The sequence below is a fragment of the Pseudorca crassidens genome, chromosome 14, assembly GCF_039906515.1.
Source record: "Pseudorca crassidens isolate mPseCra1 chromosome 14, mPseCra1.hap1, whole genome shotgun sequence".
Classification (NCBI taxonomy): Eukaryota; Metazoa; Chordata; class Mammalia; order Artiodactyla; family Delphinidae; genus Pseudorca; species Pseudorca crassidens.
Genome location: NC_090309.1, coordinates 6,570,552 through 6,584,995, shown reverse-complemented (window position 1 = coordinate 6,584,995; position 14,444 = coordinate 6,570,552). Strand labels below are relative to the sequence as shown.

Below are 14,444 nucleotides of genomic sequence, written 5' to 3'. Positions count from 1 at the left end.
AAGTATTCATGTTCTTAAGTTATTTAAAGTATTTTTGTGAATTCTGAGAATAAGTCATTTGGAAGTTCAGCCACATAAAATAAAAATGCTTTAAATATGTAAGTCCTCCACCTGAAATATTTTGGTGGGTGGGTCTTGGCCTTTCAATAATAGTTAGCTATTTAGGGAGGACTAGTGTGTGACATTCACTGTTGGAAATGCATGAAATATATTAACTCCTCTGCCTCTCATATTATCCTCACTTTATAGCTTGCACACTGAGGCCCAGAGAAGTTCAGCTACTTGCCCGAGGTCACACAGCCACGATTTGGACCTGGGCCATCAGATATCCACGGCAAGCCTGCGTTGAACCTAGAAGGTTCCACCTTCACGCTGTCAAGGCATTTAGTTTCTCTGTGGTTTTCCCCAAAAACATAACCTTAGAAAGGTAAAGAAATATTTACTATGAGTGTATGTAGCTCAGCACCCTTCAAGCTTTTGGAGTTTAAGAAATAATGATCAGTGGACCCTCTCCTGAAATTTGGCCAAACTATCGCATATGTGGCTGCTGCTGCTTTGCTGTTCCTAGAGCTAAATCTGAGGAAAGACAAGTGAAAAAAACAGGGAGGATGATGGTGGTAAAAATAATCTATGATCACCTTCTTATCTTGGAGTTCTTTTTTTAAATAAATTTTTAGCAGACTTGCTTTTTTTTTATTGTGGCAAAATACTTAATGCCACTTAACTGTGCACTTAAAATGGTTAAAGTGGTCAATTTATGTTATATATTTTTACCACAGTAAATAAATAAGTAGGTTTAAAAAATTGTTTAATCCAGTGAGCTCATGGGTGACTCCTCAGTAAAGCGTGATGTCTGTAGGTCTCGCAGCTTAGCTTGGCCCGTGTGAGATTTTCCCCAGTATGTTACTGTTGTGCCTTGATCTCACAAGGAATGAGAAAGCCTTAGTAGGATATGAAGATCTTTAGAAAAAGGCCAAGAATAGTGCAGAAGTGCCTTCTTTTGGAGCAAGAAGTGGCTGATTTAGTAGCTTCAAGAACCACTTTATTTCCTGCTGTGTTTGGAGAGCTGTAAGTGCAAAGACACTGGGGAGACACGTTCTCCTTGTGCTTACAAGAAGGAAAACAAAGGCTTGCTGAAGAAGGGGACCCCTGAGCCAGATTTTTAATCTTGATGGGTCTGTCTCTTTAAAAAGTGAATGCCTTTAAGGACTTTCCTCCCCAAGGAGGAAGCACAGGCTCCGGGAGGAAGCCCATAGAGGTGGGGGGCCGCGGTGCCTCCGACGGACCCGGCAGACTCAGCGGCAGACTCAGCTGGGCTCATGTTCTTACGAGGACTTTTGTCGATTTTGCGAGATTCTAGTTACAAAGTCACACGTGTCCTTAATAGTCTGCTCCAAACCTATTTTTTTCATAAGTCGTGATTTTTCTTCGGGTGCAGTCTTTCAGCATCACATAGATCACATTCTAGAAGAAACGCGTGCATCACACTTAGGAAGGTAATGCCCTGAAAAGTTCTTATAGTAACAGGGAATCGTCAAGATCTGAATCAGAGCTTGAGTCGTTGCCATTCTGGGCTCCAAGCGAACTCAACAGACAGTGAAAAGAGAATTTGCAGAGCCTTGAATTCCCCCTCCCACCCTCCAGTTTGGCAAAGAGCTAATAAGTCAGGTCACCTTAACATGGTCACTTCCGTATCTAGAGCATATGCTGTTTCTCAAAAGCATCGTGGCAAACGATAGGCAGGCACACATGCCGTCATGGGTTGAAACAGTGATCTTTTGCTTAAACATGGGGGTGTTTGAGAGAGTTCCTTGCATCATCAGAGACCGTAGAGCTGGAGACACCGCAAGAGACAGTTCCCTCTACTCAGTGAACACGTAGAGCTAGAGCTGGGAATTATTTTTTAGTTTAACATTCACGTGGTCAAGAAATGTGCCCATAGGTCCAATAAGACTTTCTCTACTTAGCTTTAGACTGGATACCGGTAAAAATAATTCAGTTTGGGGAAAAGCTTGTTGTTGTTTGTTCCGAACTGCCTTGACAGTCATACTTCTGCCTTGAGCCACTTGGCCACAAGTCCGTGGGCCAGGCAGACGGTCAGCACACAGGGCCATCCGTGACAGGTCATCTGACAGCCTTTCCCGTGTGTTTGTCTCAGGAATATGAGTTTCCTCCCACATTTTAATCTAGGCGCAACCTGAGTTTAGAGACTTACTGGGGAGAGGAACATAGTCAGTTTCCTTCCCCAGTAGCTGTTACATGATGCATTTCTTCTAGGTGGATTCTTCTAGAAGCATTTCTTCTAGATGCATGTCTTCTAGGTGGATTCTTCTAGAAGCGTTTCTTCTAGATGCATGTCTTCTAGGTGGATTCTTCTAGAAGCGTTTCTTCTAGATGCATGTCTTCTAGGTGGATTCTTCTAGAAGCCTTTCTTCTAGATGCATGTCTTCTAGGTGGATTCTTCTAGAAGCGTTGCTTCTAGATGCATGTCTTCTAGGTGGATTCTTCTAGAAGCGTTTCTTCTAGATGCATGTCTTCTAGGTGGATTCTTCTAGAAGCGTTTCTTCTAGATGCATGTCTTCTAGGTGGATTCTCCTAGAAGCGTTGCTTCTAGATGCATGTCTTCCAGATGGACTCTTCTAGAAGCATTTCTTCTAGACCAATGGGGTGCATCAGCTGAAAATCAGCTCTCCTTTCTCTGGTTTGGAGGGTCGTTGGGTGTTTTGGTTGTGTGTAGCTGAGAGCCTGAACAAAAGTAATTAAGACACCATAAATAGTGTCTTTAAATAAACTGTCACCTCCTGCTTAATTGTGACCACCAGTAAGTCCTGGAAAGCAGAGGATGATGACAGCGAGTCAGTGGGAGGAGCGCAGTCGCAAGCAGAGACCAGCTGCAAGTTCCAGCCCTGGCTCCCGTTGGCTGCAGGAATTGGAGCAGCGGATTTTATGTCTCTGGGCACCACTTCCTCATGGGGACTGAGCTACAGGTAGAGGATCCCAAGGGTCTCTTCAGCTTAAAAATCTCTGCCTCAACTATAATTCAAATCACAAGATTCTTAGAAAGTGATAAATATGACTTTATAATACCTAATATAACAGAGTGTCTTTAAAAAGCATGATTACATATTACAATGCATTTCCTCATCATCTGTAGGAAGAAATTAAAATTGTTAAATTCTTTACTTTAAAGCAAGGTTGCAGAAGGCTTCGGGTACTAGGAGTTTTCTCAAGGCTAAAGTGCGGGAGAAAGAGGTTTTGAAAACCTGGAGAGAGGTAGGGGAGAAGGAGAGAACACAGGGCCTGGTTCTGCCCCCATCCGAGGCCCCACTGTCAGTTTAGGGTAAAGGAAGGATGTAAACTTTAAATTTTGTTTTTCAAAATGTCTAACCACTTTCTCTGACCCACACAGAATAATCTCTCCCTCCCTCAATGTCTCTTGATACCTCTTTTTGCCTCCGTCAAATTTTTGCTGACAGTAGTTAGACATTTTGAAAAACAAAATTTAAAGTTTACATCCTCCCTTTACCCTAAATAGCCAATTGAAATTCCAAATAAACAGTGAAGCTTTTTTGAAAAGCAGGAGAAAAAGGAATATTTGCAAAACTCTGAGAGTAAAGAATATCTAAGCTGAGAAGAACAAAAAGAAATCGCAAAAGAAAATACTGACAAATTAGACCTAAACTCCCACACTTCATTAAAAAGTGATCCAGATGTAAAGATGGCTACATCTAGAGAGGATATTTGCCGAAAAGAATGAAATCTTCAGTATAAGAAAAGCCCTAGGAACAGATTTTAAAACTAACCCTCTAATCCAGAATTTTTCCAATTCTGGCCCAAGAAACACTTGCATCAGCACTAATGAAAAACATAGATTCCCGTCATCTGCCAAACGCTTCCAGCAATTTCCAGTGCACTGAAGTAGTCCATTGCCCTGCAGAAAAAGGAATGGCATATGGTTAATGGGAAAACAGTCTCTTAAGAATCGAGGAAGTGCAAATAAAAATGATAAGATCATTTTCCTCAATTAAGTTATCAAAAAAGTACTCAAAGGTGATCCCTAGGGTTGTGAAAAGGGCTTCCGTGGCGTTGCTTGTGGAGGTGAATGCAAGGAAGGCCACCCGCAGGAGGTGTCAGGAGCCATTGCCGTCCTCACACTTTGAGCCCCGTAACCTTTCTGGAACCTCTCGTAAGGGAATAAGCCCAACTGAAGAAAAAGCCATGCCCACCACAGTGCGGTTGTGTTAGCAAGAAGTTGGAAACCGAGATGTCTGGAAAGCTGGGTGTGGTTCGGTCAACCCCGAGAAAACACTGGGTGGACTAAAATGCAGCTATTACAAGGACTATTTCTTGCAATGACAGAGTAAGATGGGAAAACGCATATCATGTTAAGTGAGAAAAGGACTCTACCAAGTTATATCCACAGCATGATCTCAACTCCATAAAATGTACCCACACTTAGGAAAGGAAACACAGATTGTTAATAGTGGTTATCGTGGGTCGTGAGTCAGTGGAGGAGTTGAAATTTTTATTTCTCTACTTTTCTGGGTCCTCCAGGTTTTTGAATGAGTATTCTTATTTATGTGGGAGGAGGTGGGAACACCCTCAAAAATGACATTCAGTGAAGGTAAAGAAGTGATGACCTGCTGCCCGCAGGTCAGTGGAGCAGGCAGTTCAGGGGGTCCTGCGTTATCTCGGGTGATCCTTGTGGCAGCTGAACCAGGGAGGTATGACTGTGCTCCCACTTTGAAGATGAGAAACTGAGGTTCAGGCAGGGTAGATAACTTGCCTTGGGCTCCTCAGCAAGAAAGCGTTTTGGGATTCCCCCCCAAGAAGGGATGCCCTTGCCATTTAGAGGAAAGAATTTTTCCCAGTGGTCTCTACCCACCAGTGTAAGAACAGAACCCAACTGGACAGATGTTCGCAACTTCAGAGATCTCAGAGCAGCACAGTGTAGCCCATCAGACCCGCAAACCTGTCCTCTTGCTAATGTAGGGAAGCAGGGAGCCTGTGATGGGACAAGGCAGGAGGACATTCAAGCCCCCGAATTGCAGATGCAGTGGGGAGATGGGAGGGCTGCTCCTGGCCTGTGTCTGCCCCACTGTTCACGTCCGAAGGAGGAGGATGTGCAAGACAGAAAGAGCGACCGTTTGTGGCTTCTCCAGAAGCCTCAGACCTGGTTAGCACTGGTTCCTGGCAGGGGAGTTCAGTGGGGAGAAAAGCGCTAATGGCTCGATATGAATTTCACTCATGATTTTTCGTATCACTTAAAACATTAAGCACACTGAAGCATTCATTAGCTTGTGGAACTTCCTGCAGGGAACAGGAATAATCGGAACCATGGATTTTAACCATCTATCTGTAAACTCCTTCTGCCATGCGGGGTGGAGAGAAGAGACCCCATCTACCTGCCTGTGGACTTCATGGGGCTGGTTCAGATTTCCTAAGACTATGGTGGTAACTGCAGTGAGTGGACTGTTGTTGTCGTGGGAATCCAGTGGCCCAGCGCCTGAAAGGAAGGCCCTCAGCTTTCTCTGAAACTTTCTTGGGAAAAAATAAAACCTAATCCGGAGGGACAGTTAATAAATCCTTAGCTTAGCCATGAAGTCTAGTAGAATTCATCACACTAAAACTCACATAGTAGGTCAACTTAAATTTACATTTCTTAGAATCCTCTCAGTAATTCATTCCCTACAGTGGGGTCAAGGCCAGGCTGGGCTTCATTCCCATCTTCAGAATAGGCTTCATACAGTTCACGAGGAGGCCAGTGAGATCCTGGCGTGGAGAGGCAAACTCAAGGTACCATTCTGCTTCTCGAGGCGGGATGCACGAAGGGGGACAGGAAGTGAGACACAGACTCATGGGGGTGCACGAAGGGGAGCACAGGCTTCTGCAGCAAAGCAGGGCGGCTCAGCTGCCTAGCACACCCCTGTGCCCCGGATGGAGGTGTAAGGGCGAAACCCAGGTGGTGACCCAGGAAGGGAACAAGAGCTCCAAAGCACTGATGAGGTTTAAAAGATGAAAGTCCACCTCTCAGGTCTGGCCCGTGGGCCCTCTGTGGCCTGGGACGCTGTCTCTGAGACAGCCCTAGATGCATGGCGGGAGAATATGGCAGTGGGCCGGGCTTGTGGCTTGGCCTGAAGCATGACCCTGTCTCATGAGAGTGGCTGAAACACAACTCCAATTAGCAGAAGCAAATGAGAGCAAGTACTGAGAGGATGTGGGGTAGATGCAGAATCGATGAAAGAGAGACCCCAAACCGGGGTCTCAGGGCTGGCTTTCATGGCCCCATCCTGAGACAGGCTCTCCCTGTGATGGGAAGAACCCCCAGATCACACCCCAGCAGCACCAGGGGAGAGAGCAAGCCCTTTTCCCTGGCTTCTGGATACTGGTCCCAGAGAAGATTCTGATTGGCCTGGCTTGGTCATGTGCCCTCCTCTTGGACTATGTCAGTGGTGTGAATTATGATTGGAAAACCAGGGTCATGGGCTCAGTCTGGCAGTCAGGGGTCAGGGATTACTATGAGTTACGTCTCCTCAAAACCATATGGCAGGAACCCCAAGGAGGTAAGAATAGACCAGAATGACTGAAGCCCCACAAAGGGGTGCGCTGCAGACCTGCTTCTTCGGTTGATGCCCACTGTTTCTCCTTTTATCCTTCTGTCCTGCTGGACCTGTGCTGACAGTGCATGGCCGTTAGCCACGTGTGGCTGTTGAGCCCCTAGAATGTGGTGAGTCCAGACTAAGATGTGCTGTGACTGTAAAATACATCCTAGATGTCAAAGGTTTAATAGGACAAAAAGAATATACGTTATCCTATGAATAACTTTTTAAAATTGATTACATGTTGTAATGATAATATTTTGTGTATATTGGGTTAAACAAGGTATATTATCAAAATTACCTCTCTCGCTTTACTTTTCTTTTTTTTTTCCTTTTTTTTTTTACATCTTTATTTTGTGTTACTTTTCTTTAAATTGAGGTACAGTTGTACAATATTACGTAAGTTACAGGTGTATAATATAGTGATTCACAATTTTGAAAGGTTATGTTCCATTTATAGTTATTATAAAATATTGGCTGTATTCCCCATGTACAGTATATCCTTGTCACTTGTTTTATACCTAATAGTTTGCACCTCTTCCTCCCCTCCCCATGTATTGCCTCTCCCCGCTTCCCTCTTCTCACGGGTAACCACTCGTTTGTTCTCTATGTCTGTGAGTCTGCTTCGTTTTTGTTACATTTACTACTTTGTCGTATTCGTTTTACTTTTTTAACGTGGCTACTAGACGTTTTAAGTTACGTAGGTGGCTCGTGTTGTATTTCTCTTGACGGCACTGTTGCAGAATATGTTCCTGTTTCTATCCTGGGGGGGAATTCACGTAGCAAAGTAGCAGTTAATCCTTACATGTACTACCCACGGGGTCATGTACTTGTATTTTCCTTGAAATCATCTCCTGAAACTTCAGTGTGTGCTCCCTGTTGAAATGTTTGAGGATTTTAGTAAGTCAGTCATTGTTTGGCCTGCATGATTTGTAGACAGAAGTCTCCCAAATTGTTTAGGCTGTCTCCCCAGGGCCCAGAATGTAGAAGAAGCTGGGACCGCATCGGATTCAGGGGGAGAGCAGTGACTGACAGATGTCACAACTTATGTGCGGAATCTCATTCTTGGATCCTGTCAGCGAAGGCTTGCATCTCCATTAAACCACTAGCGTTCGGAGTTGCTTTGTTTTCGCTCTTACAGGTTTTTTTATTTTTTAAAACTCCTTTGTTGAGTCATCGTGCATTTAGCCTGTAATCCAGATGTGAGAGAATGTTTCAGAGCTTAATCACAGTGGGAGCTCTCTGCCCACTTGTAGATCTCATTTTTGCCTCCCTGCCTCCCTCCATCCATCCTTCCACCCATGCATTTCTTCATTCACAAGTAGTCACACCCCTGGTGTGCGCCTAGAGGCTAGGCAGGCTGCTGGCAATACAGCAGTGAGCCAACCAGGCCATTCCCCGCCTCTGTGTTCCTTCACATCTGGTGAATCAGTGGCTCGAAGCCGATTTTCCCCAAAACTCTTGCAGAAAAAGTATAATGTCTCTTATAGAAGGTCTCAGAATAGCTCAGCTTGAATAGGGAAGGTGAGGAAAAGGGCAGAGGTCCAGGCCTCTCCCTTCCTAAAGGGCGCCTCTGAAAACCCCTGCTCGAAATCACCCTTCTGTCTCCAAGCATGTTTTAGTTATTATGATTATTAGTTATTATTAGTTATTATGATTATTAGTTATTATTATTATGATTTATAATATATTTTGATTAGATGGATTAGAGCTAAGATCCCTACTTAATCAAGTAAAATTAAGGAGCTTTCCTGAAATTGACATATGGAGAGAAATACATCCCAAAACAAAGAAAAATCGATCCAGGTCTGTCTGGGTTCTTAGGAATCTTTTCTCTACGACAGGCAGTAGATTTCAGGTAATTCTCCCTCTGATTTGTAAATACCCAATAAAAATCAGGTAAGGCTATGAGTTAGGATTTAAGTGACACACAGTTTGTTTTTTGCTTGCTAATTACTCATCTTTCTTCTCCTGAATTAAACACATAGTTAATTTGCTCAGGTGATGATAACTGATGCATTAAGCCGTTGCCTACTTGCTGAGCAAAAGCTCCCAATGCTGTGTGTTCTGCCTGCCTTTCCCACGAGCCCTGGTCAGCTGTGCAGATGCAATCACAGGGAAACCTTTCACCTGCTGCTGGAAGGGGCCTCCTTTGATGAGCATTTAAATACATTCCATTTAGACCTTAATGAAACTAAATTCCTGAAGACTTGGGGTGATGAAAAGAAGGAAAGAAAACATTTTCCCCTTTCTTTCCCTTTAAGACTGTCTGAAACTGATTTTTTAAAAATCTAACGTTTTCAAAGAAAAAAATGGAAATAATAACGCTCTGCAGAATTAAGCCCGTTTAGCACGCTCTGATGCAACTCTGTGTATTGTGTCTGCTTAACTACCACGAAATCAGAAGCAACATAGAAAGAACCTGTGGATGTGCCTGGGGAAGGGGTGTCAGAATCGTAATTAATTTGAATCAAAAGGAAGCCTCCGAGGGAGGCGGGTCCATACTACATGGCAGCTGGACTACTGCACCCTGATCTTTGTGGTTTAGTTATGAGTCATTTAAAAACTTCAGAGCTGGGAGTAAGAAGACACCTGGGTAAATAGGCAGGGCAGGTGCTGGCAGGTGCTGGGGTGCCTTGTTGCTGGAATTAGGACGGCATGGGGTAGAAAGAGCAGGACATCTAAGAACAAGCGTAAGATATTGTCATTTCCTGGGATGCCCCTGAGTTTTCATTCATTGGAGTCATTTGCTAAGCCGTACTGTAGACCAAGTGGCCAGGACATAGACATGAGAAACTCAGCCTCTGTTCTCAAGGAACAGGCTAGTGGGAGGGGCAGCCGTGTAGACTGTCATTCATGAGGCGGCTGCCCTCTGATGTGGCCGCTGGGCTTCCTGGGTCCACGCCTATCAAGGTGACACAGGCCCAAGCCGTCCACCGCAGTGACTTGGTAAACTGCGGACAGGGGCCACGTAGGAGTATGTGCTACCACATACCTGTGTGTGTTCCTGAGCACAGGTGTCTGTTCCAGCCTTCACCCTGCAGGTCGGCTCTCCTTGGTCCCCCTGAAACAACCACTTGCGTGTGAGTATCTTGTTCTCTCTGTTACATCTTTTCTGGAGAATTCACGCTGTCCCCCTCCCTGCATTGGAGAACCAGCATGTTGCCCTAATATTGTGTATTTGGCTATTACCTGTTCCGGGTGGGTTGGAAAGTTGGTTCTTTTCTTTAGGAATCTCCAGGAAAAAGTTGGTACTCAAGAAGAGGACACAATATAGTTTTTAAAGACGTCATGATTTGCCCGGTGTTAACCCATGTTTGCATTGTAGGCAAGAGTAGGGGATTCAGGCATGGGGACAGGGGGATGGGGCTTGTTTGCTGCCTGTCAGAGCCTTTGCTGCAACTGACAGTACTTCTCACCATAAAAGCCACAGGTCACCGGCCTCAGCCTCTGTCTTCCAGGGCTCAGGGTGCGGTCCACATTTAAAAACCACGACCTAGAGAAAATGAGATCTGGAGAAAGAACGTGATTTTCCAGGCTACCAAAGTGGTGGCAGTCATGAGTCTTGAACTTGGACCTCTTGCCCTTCTGTTTATTGAACACTCTTTCTCCCTTGTGTCCTCCCCTTTAGACTTTTGAAAAATGCAGAGAAAACCCACGATTTCCGAAATATGCTCTTGCGTGTATTCATTACCTAGTTTCCTCTCCGAGCAAAGAAAGCATTGTCACACTAAAGTTCTGCTGCGTGGGTAGCTCTTTCCAGTTCTCTGTTTCCCCTTTGTTTACAGGGAAGCCTGGCCTGATGGATGTAGACGGGATGGAAGTGTTAGGCTCAGGGATCAAGGAGTAATTCCAGAGAAGGTGACGGGAGCCCCGAGGATGCACATCAAAATTAATTACAGGAAAATACATCATTAACGGCAGCTCTCACAGTAGGTCCCAGGGTGGCTATTATGTGAAATTAATTAGTCCTTAAGTTTTTTTTAAGTCACCTTCTCTGTACTATGAAAAGAGTCCTAATTACTGACATCGGTTGTTTTAAGTCATTAGGGGTCATCGTTCTACATGTCCCTGTACTCATTCAGTCCTGTTTATTTGGATTTAAAGAACCTCTTCAGCTCTGTGGGCTGGTTTCCCTGTGCCGTAACTTGTTTGGTGGAACGAAGTAAGGCTGGCAAGATCGAGGTCTCAAGAAAACAAGGAATAGGAGTCAAATAACAAAAATCCACTCATCTGTTGTTGAGTGGCTCCTTTTCTCCACACACTGTGCATGGACCCTGGGCAAGGAAGGGGAGGAAAACCAGTAGAACCCAGAGCTTATTGACTGGTGGGGAGTGGGGGGGGGGCATTAAACGGACGATCCCTAAAACCAACGTAGGGTATCGCATAGTGATGGAGAACTTGATCCAGTCTAAGGACAGGGAATGGCCTTTCTGAGGAAGTGACGTTTAAACCGAGACCTGAATGGAGCAGTGAAGCAGAGAGGGGGCGTTTCCAAGCAGAAAGAACAACATATATAGAGGCCTGGGGTGGGGGGAGACCGAAATGTGATTTATGGGGCGGTTAGAGTTACGCAGGGACCAGATTACCAACGGCCTGAGGGTGCTTCTTCACCATTCTGTCCTGAGTTTAATGGGGAAGTCATGAAAGTTTGTGTGTTTGAACTTTTTATTCTGAGTAATTTCAAACGTAGAGAAAAGTTGCAAACACCGTCCAGCTAGCTTTCTCAGAGCCTGCGCTAAGAATTCCTGCCAGTGTTTTATCACACCTGCCTTACTGTGCTCTCTACGTACATAGGACTGTTTTTCACTAAAGCATTTGGAGGTGAGTTGCTGATATGGTGCCGAAGGACACATTCCTCTGTGCCCATTGTACAATCATCCAAATAAGGCAATTAACATTGATACAGCAGTGCCCTCAGAGCCTCAGACCCCCGCTGAAATTTTGCAGGCTCTCCCACTCATGTCCCTGATGGTCTAGACTCCAGTCCAGGTTCCCATCCTGCATGTACTTGTCTCTTCCATCTGGGACAGTTCCTCAGTCTTCACTTGTTTTCTATGGCCTAGACGTTTTGGAAGATGACAGCTCGTTTACTTTCTAGAATGACCCTCCATTTGGGTTTGGCAGATGTGTCCTAATGGTCTGATTCAGATGATGTGTTTTTGGCAGGAAAACACTGAGTGATACAACACAGCAAAAGGCCAGGCCATCCATCAGCCCCATTACTAGTGACATTAACTTTGATCGCTCAATGAAGGCTGTGTTGCCAGGTTTCTCCACGGAACTCTTTCGTCCTTTTAACTAATAAGTATTAAAAGATATTTTGAGGCTAGCTAAACATACTGTTTCTTATGAAGTGTTTAGTATCCATTGGTTCTTAGGTTTAGTATCCATTGATGCTTCTTGCTTGACACAGTCATTACTAGGGCGGTTGCCAGGTGGTGAGTTTCAAATTCCTTCATCCCTTTTACATGTAGCAGTTGGCAGTCTACTTGGAGGAGGAGCTCTCCTTCTCCCTTATTCATTCATTTGTTCATTTGTTCGTTCGTTCATTCTTTGTGTCAGTAAGATTTCATGGATTCCTGCTTTATTCAATAAATTACAATTTGGATGTTCAGACTGCCCCTGGTTTGGTCAGTGAGAGCCCTCTCGAGCTGGTTTTGGACGTGTCCCCATCAGTCTTTGAGTGCGTCTTACTTTCTGACACAGTGAGCTGTTCCAGGCCCACCCTGTCCTTTCCCTGCTCTGGTCCTGCAATCAGCCTGCTGCCCTTTAATGAGGAGCATCATACTGAAGGGCTCTGCGCTGGAGAGTGACCTGATCTGATGGGCATTTTTAAATATTACCGTGGCTGCCTTTGAGGGGTGCCATGAAGACACAGGCAAGAGAATCGGGGAGGCCACGGGGAGGCTGTTCGCTGTCGCTCAGTCCAGTGGCTCGGGCGAGATCGTGACATTGCAGATGGAAAGTGGGGACGGATTGAAGGAAGACTGTAAAGCTAGAACTGACAGGTGATGGTGGGATGTGGGGAGTGACCGAGGGGGAGAATGGAGGTGTCCTTTCCTGGAATAAGAAAAATGGGGCAGGGTAGGTCACGAGTTCCTGTTTGGGTCTGCAACCCTCGAGAGCTCTGCACATCCAGGCAGCCAGGGAAGGGGGCAGGTGGACACAGGAGCCTGGAACTCAGAAGAGAGACCTGGGCTGGAGCTGTGGACCCGAGACTCATGAGGTTTGGCCACATATATGAGGGCCTCATGGGCAGGCTTTGAATCAGGCCTTCCTGGCTGTAACAGCTTCTCCCTCACGCTTGCAAACTGCGTTGTCTTCTTTCTGCAGCTCTTGGCAAGGGCTTGGCATTTTCACAACAGAGTTCAAACCCGGGGGCCTGTTTCCTGAACTCACCTTTGATCCATTTAATCAAGAAGGAGGAGTGTAAACAGATTGCCTCCCTGCATTACTCATGACAACAGATAGAACTGCCATGTGACCCAGCAGTGCCACTACTGGGCATATACCCTGAGCAAACCATAATTCAAAAAGAGTCATGTACCACAATGTTCACTGCAGCGCTATTTACAATAGCCAGGACATGGAAGCAACCCAAGTGTCCATCGACAGATGAATGGATAAAGAAGATGTGGCAATATATACAGTGGAATATTGCTCAGCCATAAAAAGAAACGGAATTGAGTTACTTGTAGTGAGGGGGATGGACCTAGAGTCTGTCATACAGAGTGAAGTAAGTCAGAAAGAGAAAAACAAATACCGTATGCTAACACATATATATGGAATCTAAAAAAAAAAAATGGTCGTGAAGAACCTAAGGGCAGGACGGGAATAAAGACACAGACCTACTAGAGCATGGACTTGAGGATATGGGGAAGGGGAAGGGTAAGCTGGGAGTGGCATGGACATATATACACCACCAAATGTAAAATAGGTAGCTAGTGGGAAGCAGCCGCATAGCACAGGGAGATCAGCTCGGTGCTTTGTGACCACCTAGAGGGGTGGGATAGGGAGGGTGGGAGGGAGGGAGATGCAAGAGGGAGGAGATATGGGAACGTATGTATATGTATAACTGATTCACTTTGTTATAAAGCAGAAACTAACACACCATTGTAAAGCAATTATACTCCAATAAAGATGTTTAAAAAAAAAAAAAAGGAGTGTAAACAGATTGCCTCCCTGCATTACTCGTGACAACCCGACCCCAGCAGACTGGGAAGACCTCAACAGTAATTGTCACACTGTGTGTCAGGGATTCTGTACTGAACTGTACATGTGTTAAAATAAACGTGTGTGCACATACATGTGCATACATGTGTAATATGCAGTACCTAAAATGATTGCCGTCAAAAAACACATTTTCTCAAAATTAAGCTTGACGAGGGATTACTGAAAACAAAATGTAGATAAAGAAGCCCTAATAAGAAGACTTATAATCATGGCTTTCCCACAGCCCATCAGAGGGTGAAAGGAAAATACTGGAAGCAGAACGCCTGCCAACCCCAGAAGGCCGGCGTCGGATCTGCGGCTACGTGGACGCTTAGCGCGCAAACACACAGCGGTTGTGTCACCCGAGACCCGCTCCTCAGACAAGCTGTGAGACGGGGCTCCGGCTTTCACGCGCTGAGTTCAGTCGTCGCAGGAGAGATGGATGTTGTTTGCTCTGGCATTTTTGCCAAAGCAAATGTTTACGGAGTGATTTTTGCCTCTAAATCAGAAACGGCCAGTTTTACTGATGGTCGTGGGGCCGCTTTTAACGCTGGCTTTTGTGTGAAAAGCAAAGTTGAGGACTTGCAGCGCCTCAAGTTAAATTTTATTTAAAAATCAAGGACTGGCATT

The 14,444-nt window shown here is 45.2% G+C and overlaps 1 protein-coding gene across 3 annotated transcripts in view; it reads left to right on the top strand.

Annotated features, from left to right (window-relative positions):
• The window catches only part of NPAS2 (neuronal PAS domain protein 2), a 181,870-nt gene that overhangs the window by 24,737 nt on the left and 142,689 nt on the right, over positions 1 to 14,444 (top strand). The window contains exon 1 of one of the 3 annotated variants that reach the window (XM_067704148.1): positions 6,708 to 6,727. The exons of the other annotated variants lie outside the window; for them this stretch is intronic. Coding sequence (XP_067560249.1) covers positions 6,723 to 6,727 — 5 coding nt within the window. The 5' untranslated portion in view covers positions 6,708 to 6,722. Of the gene's footprint in view, positions 1 to 6,707; positions 6,728 to 14,444 lie in introns of those variants that run through there. 3 annotated transcript variants of the gene reach the window in all.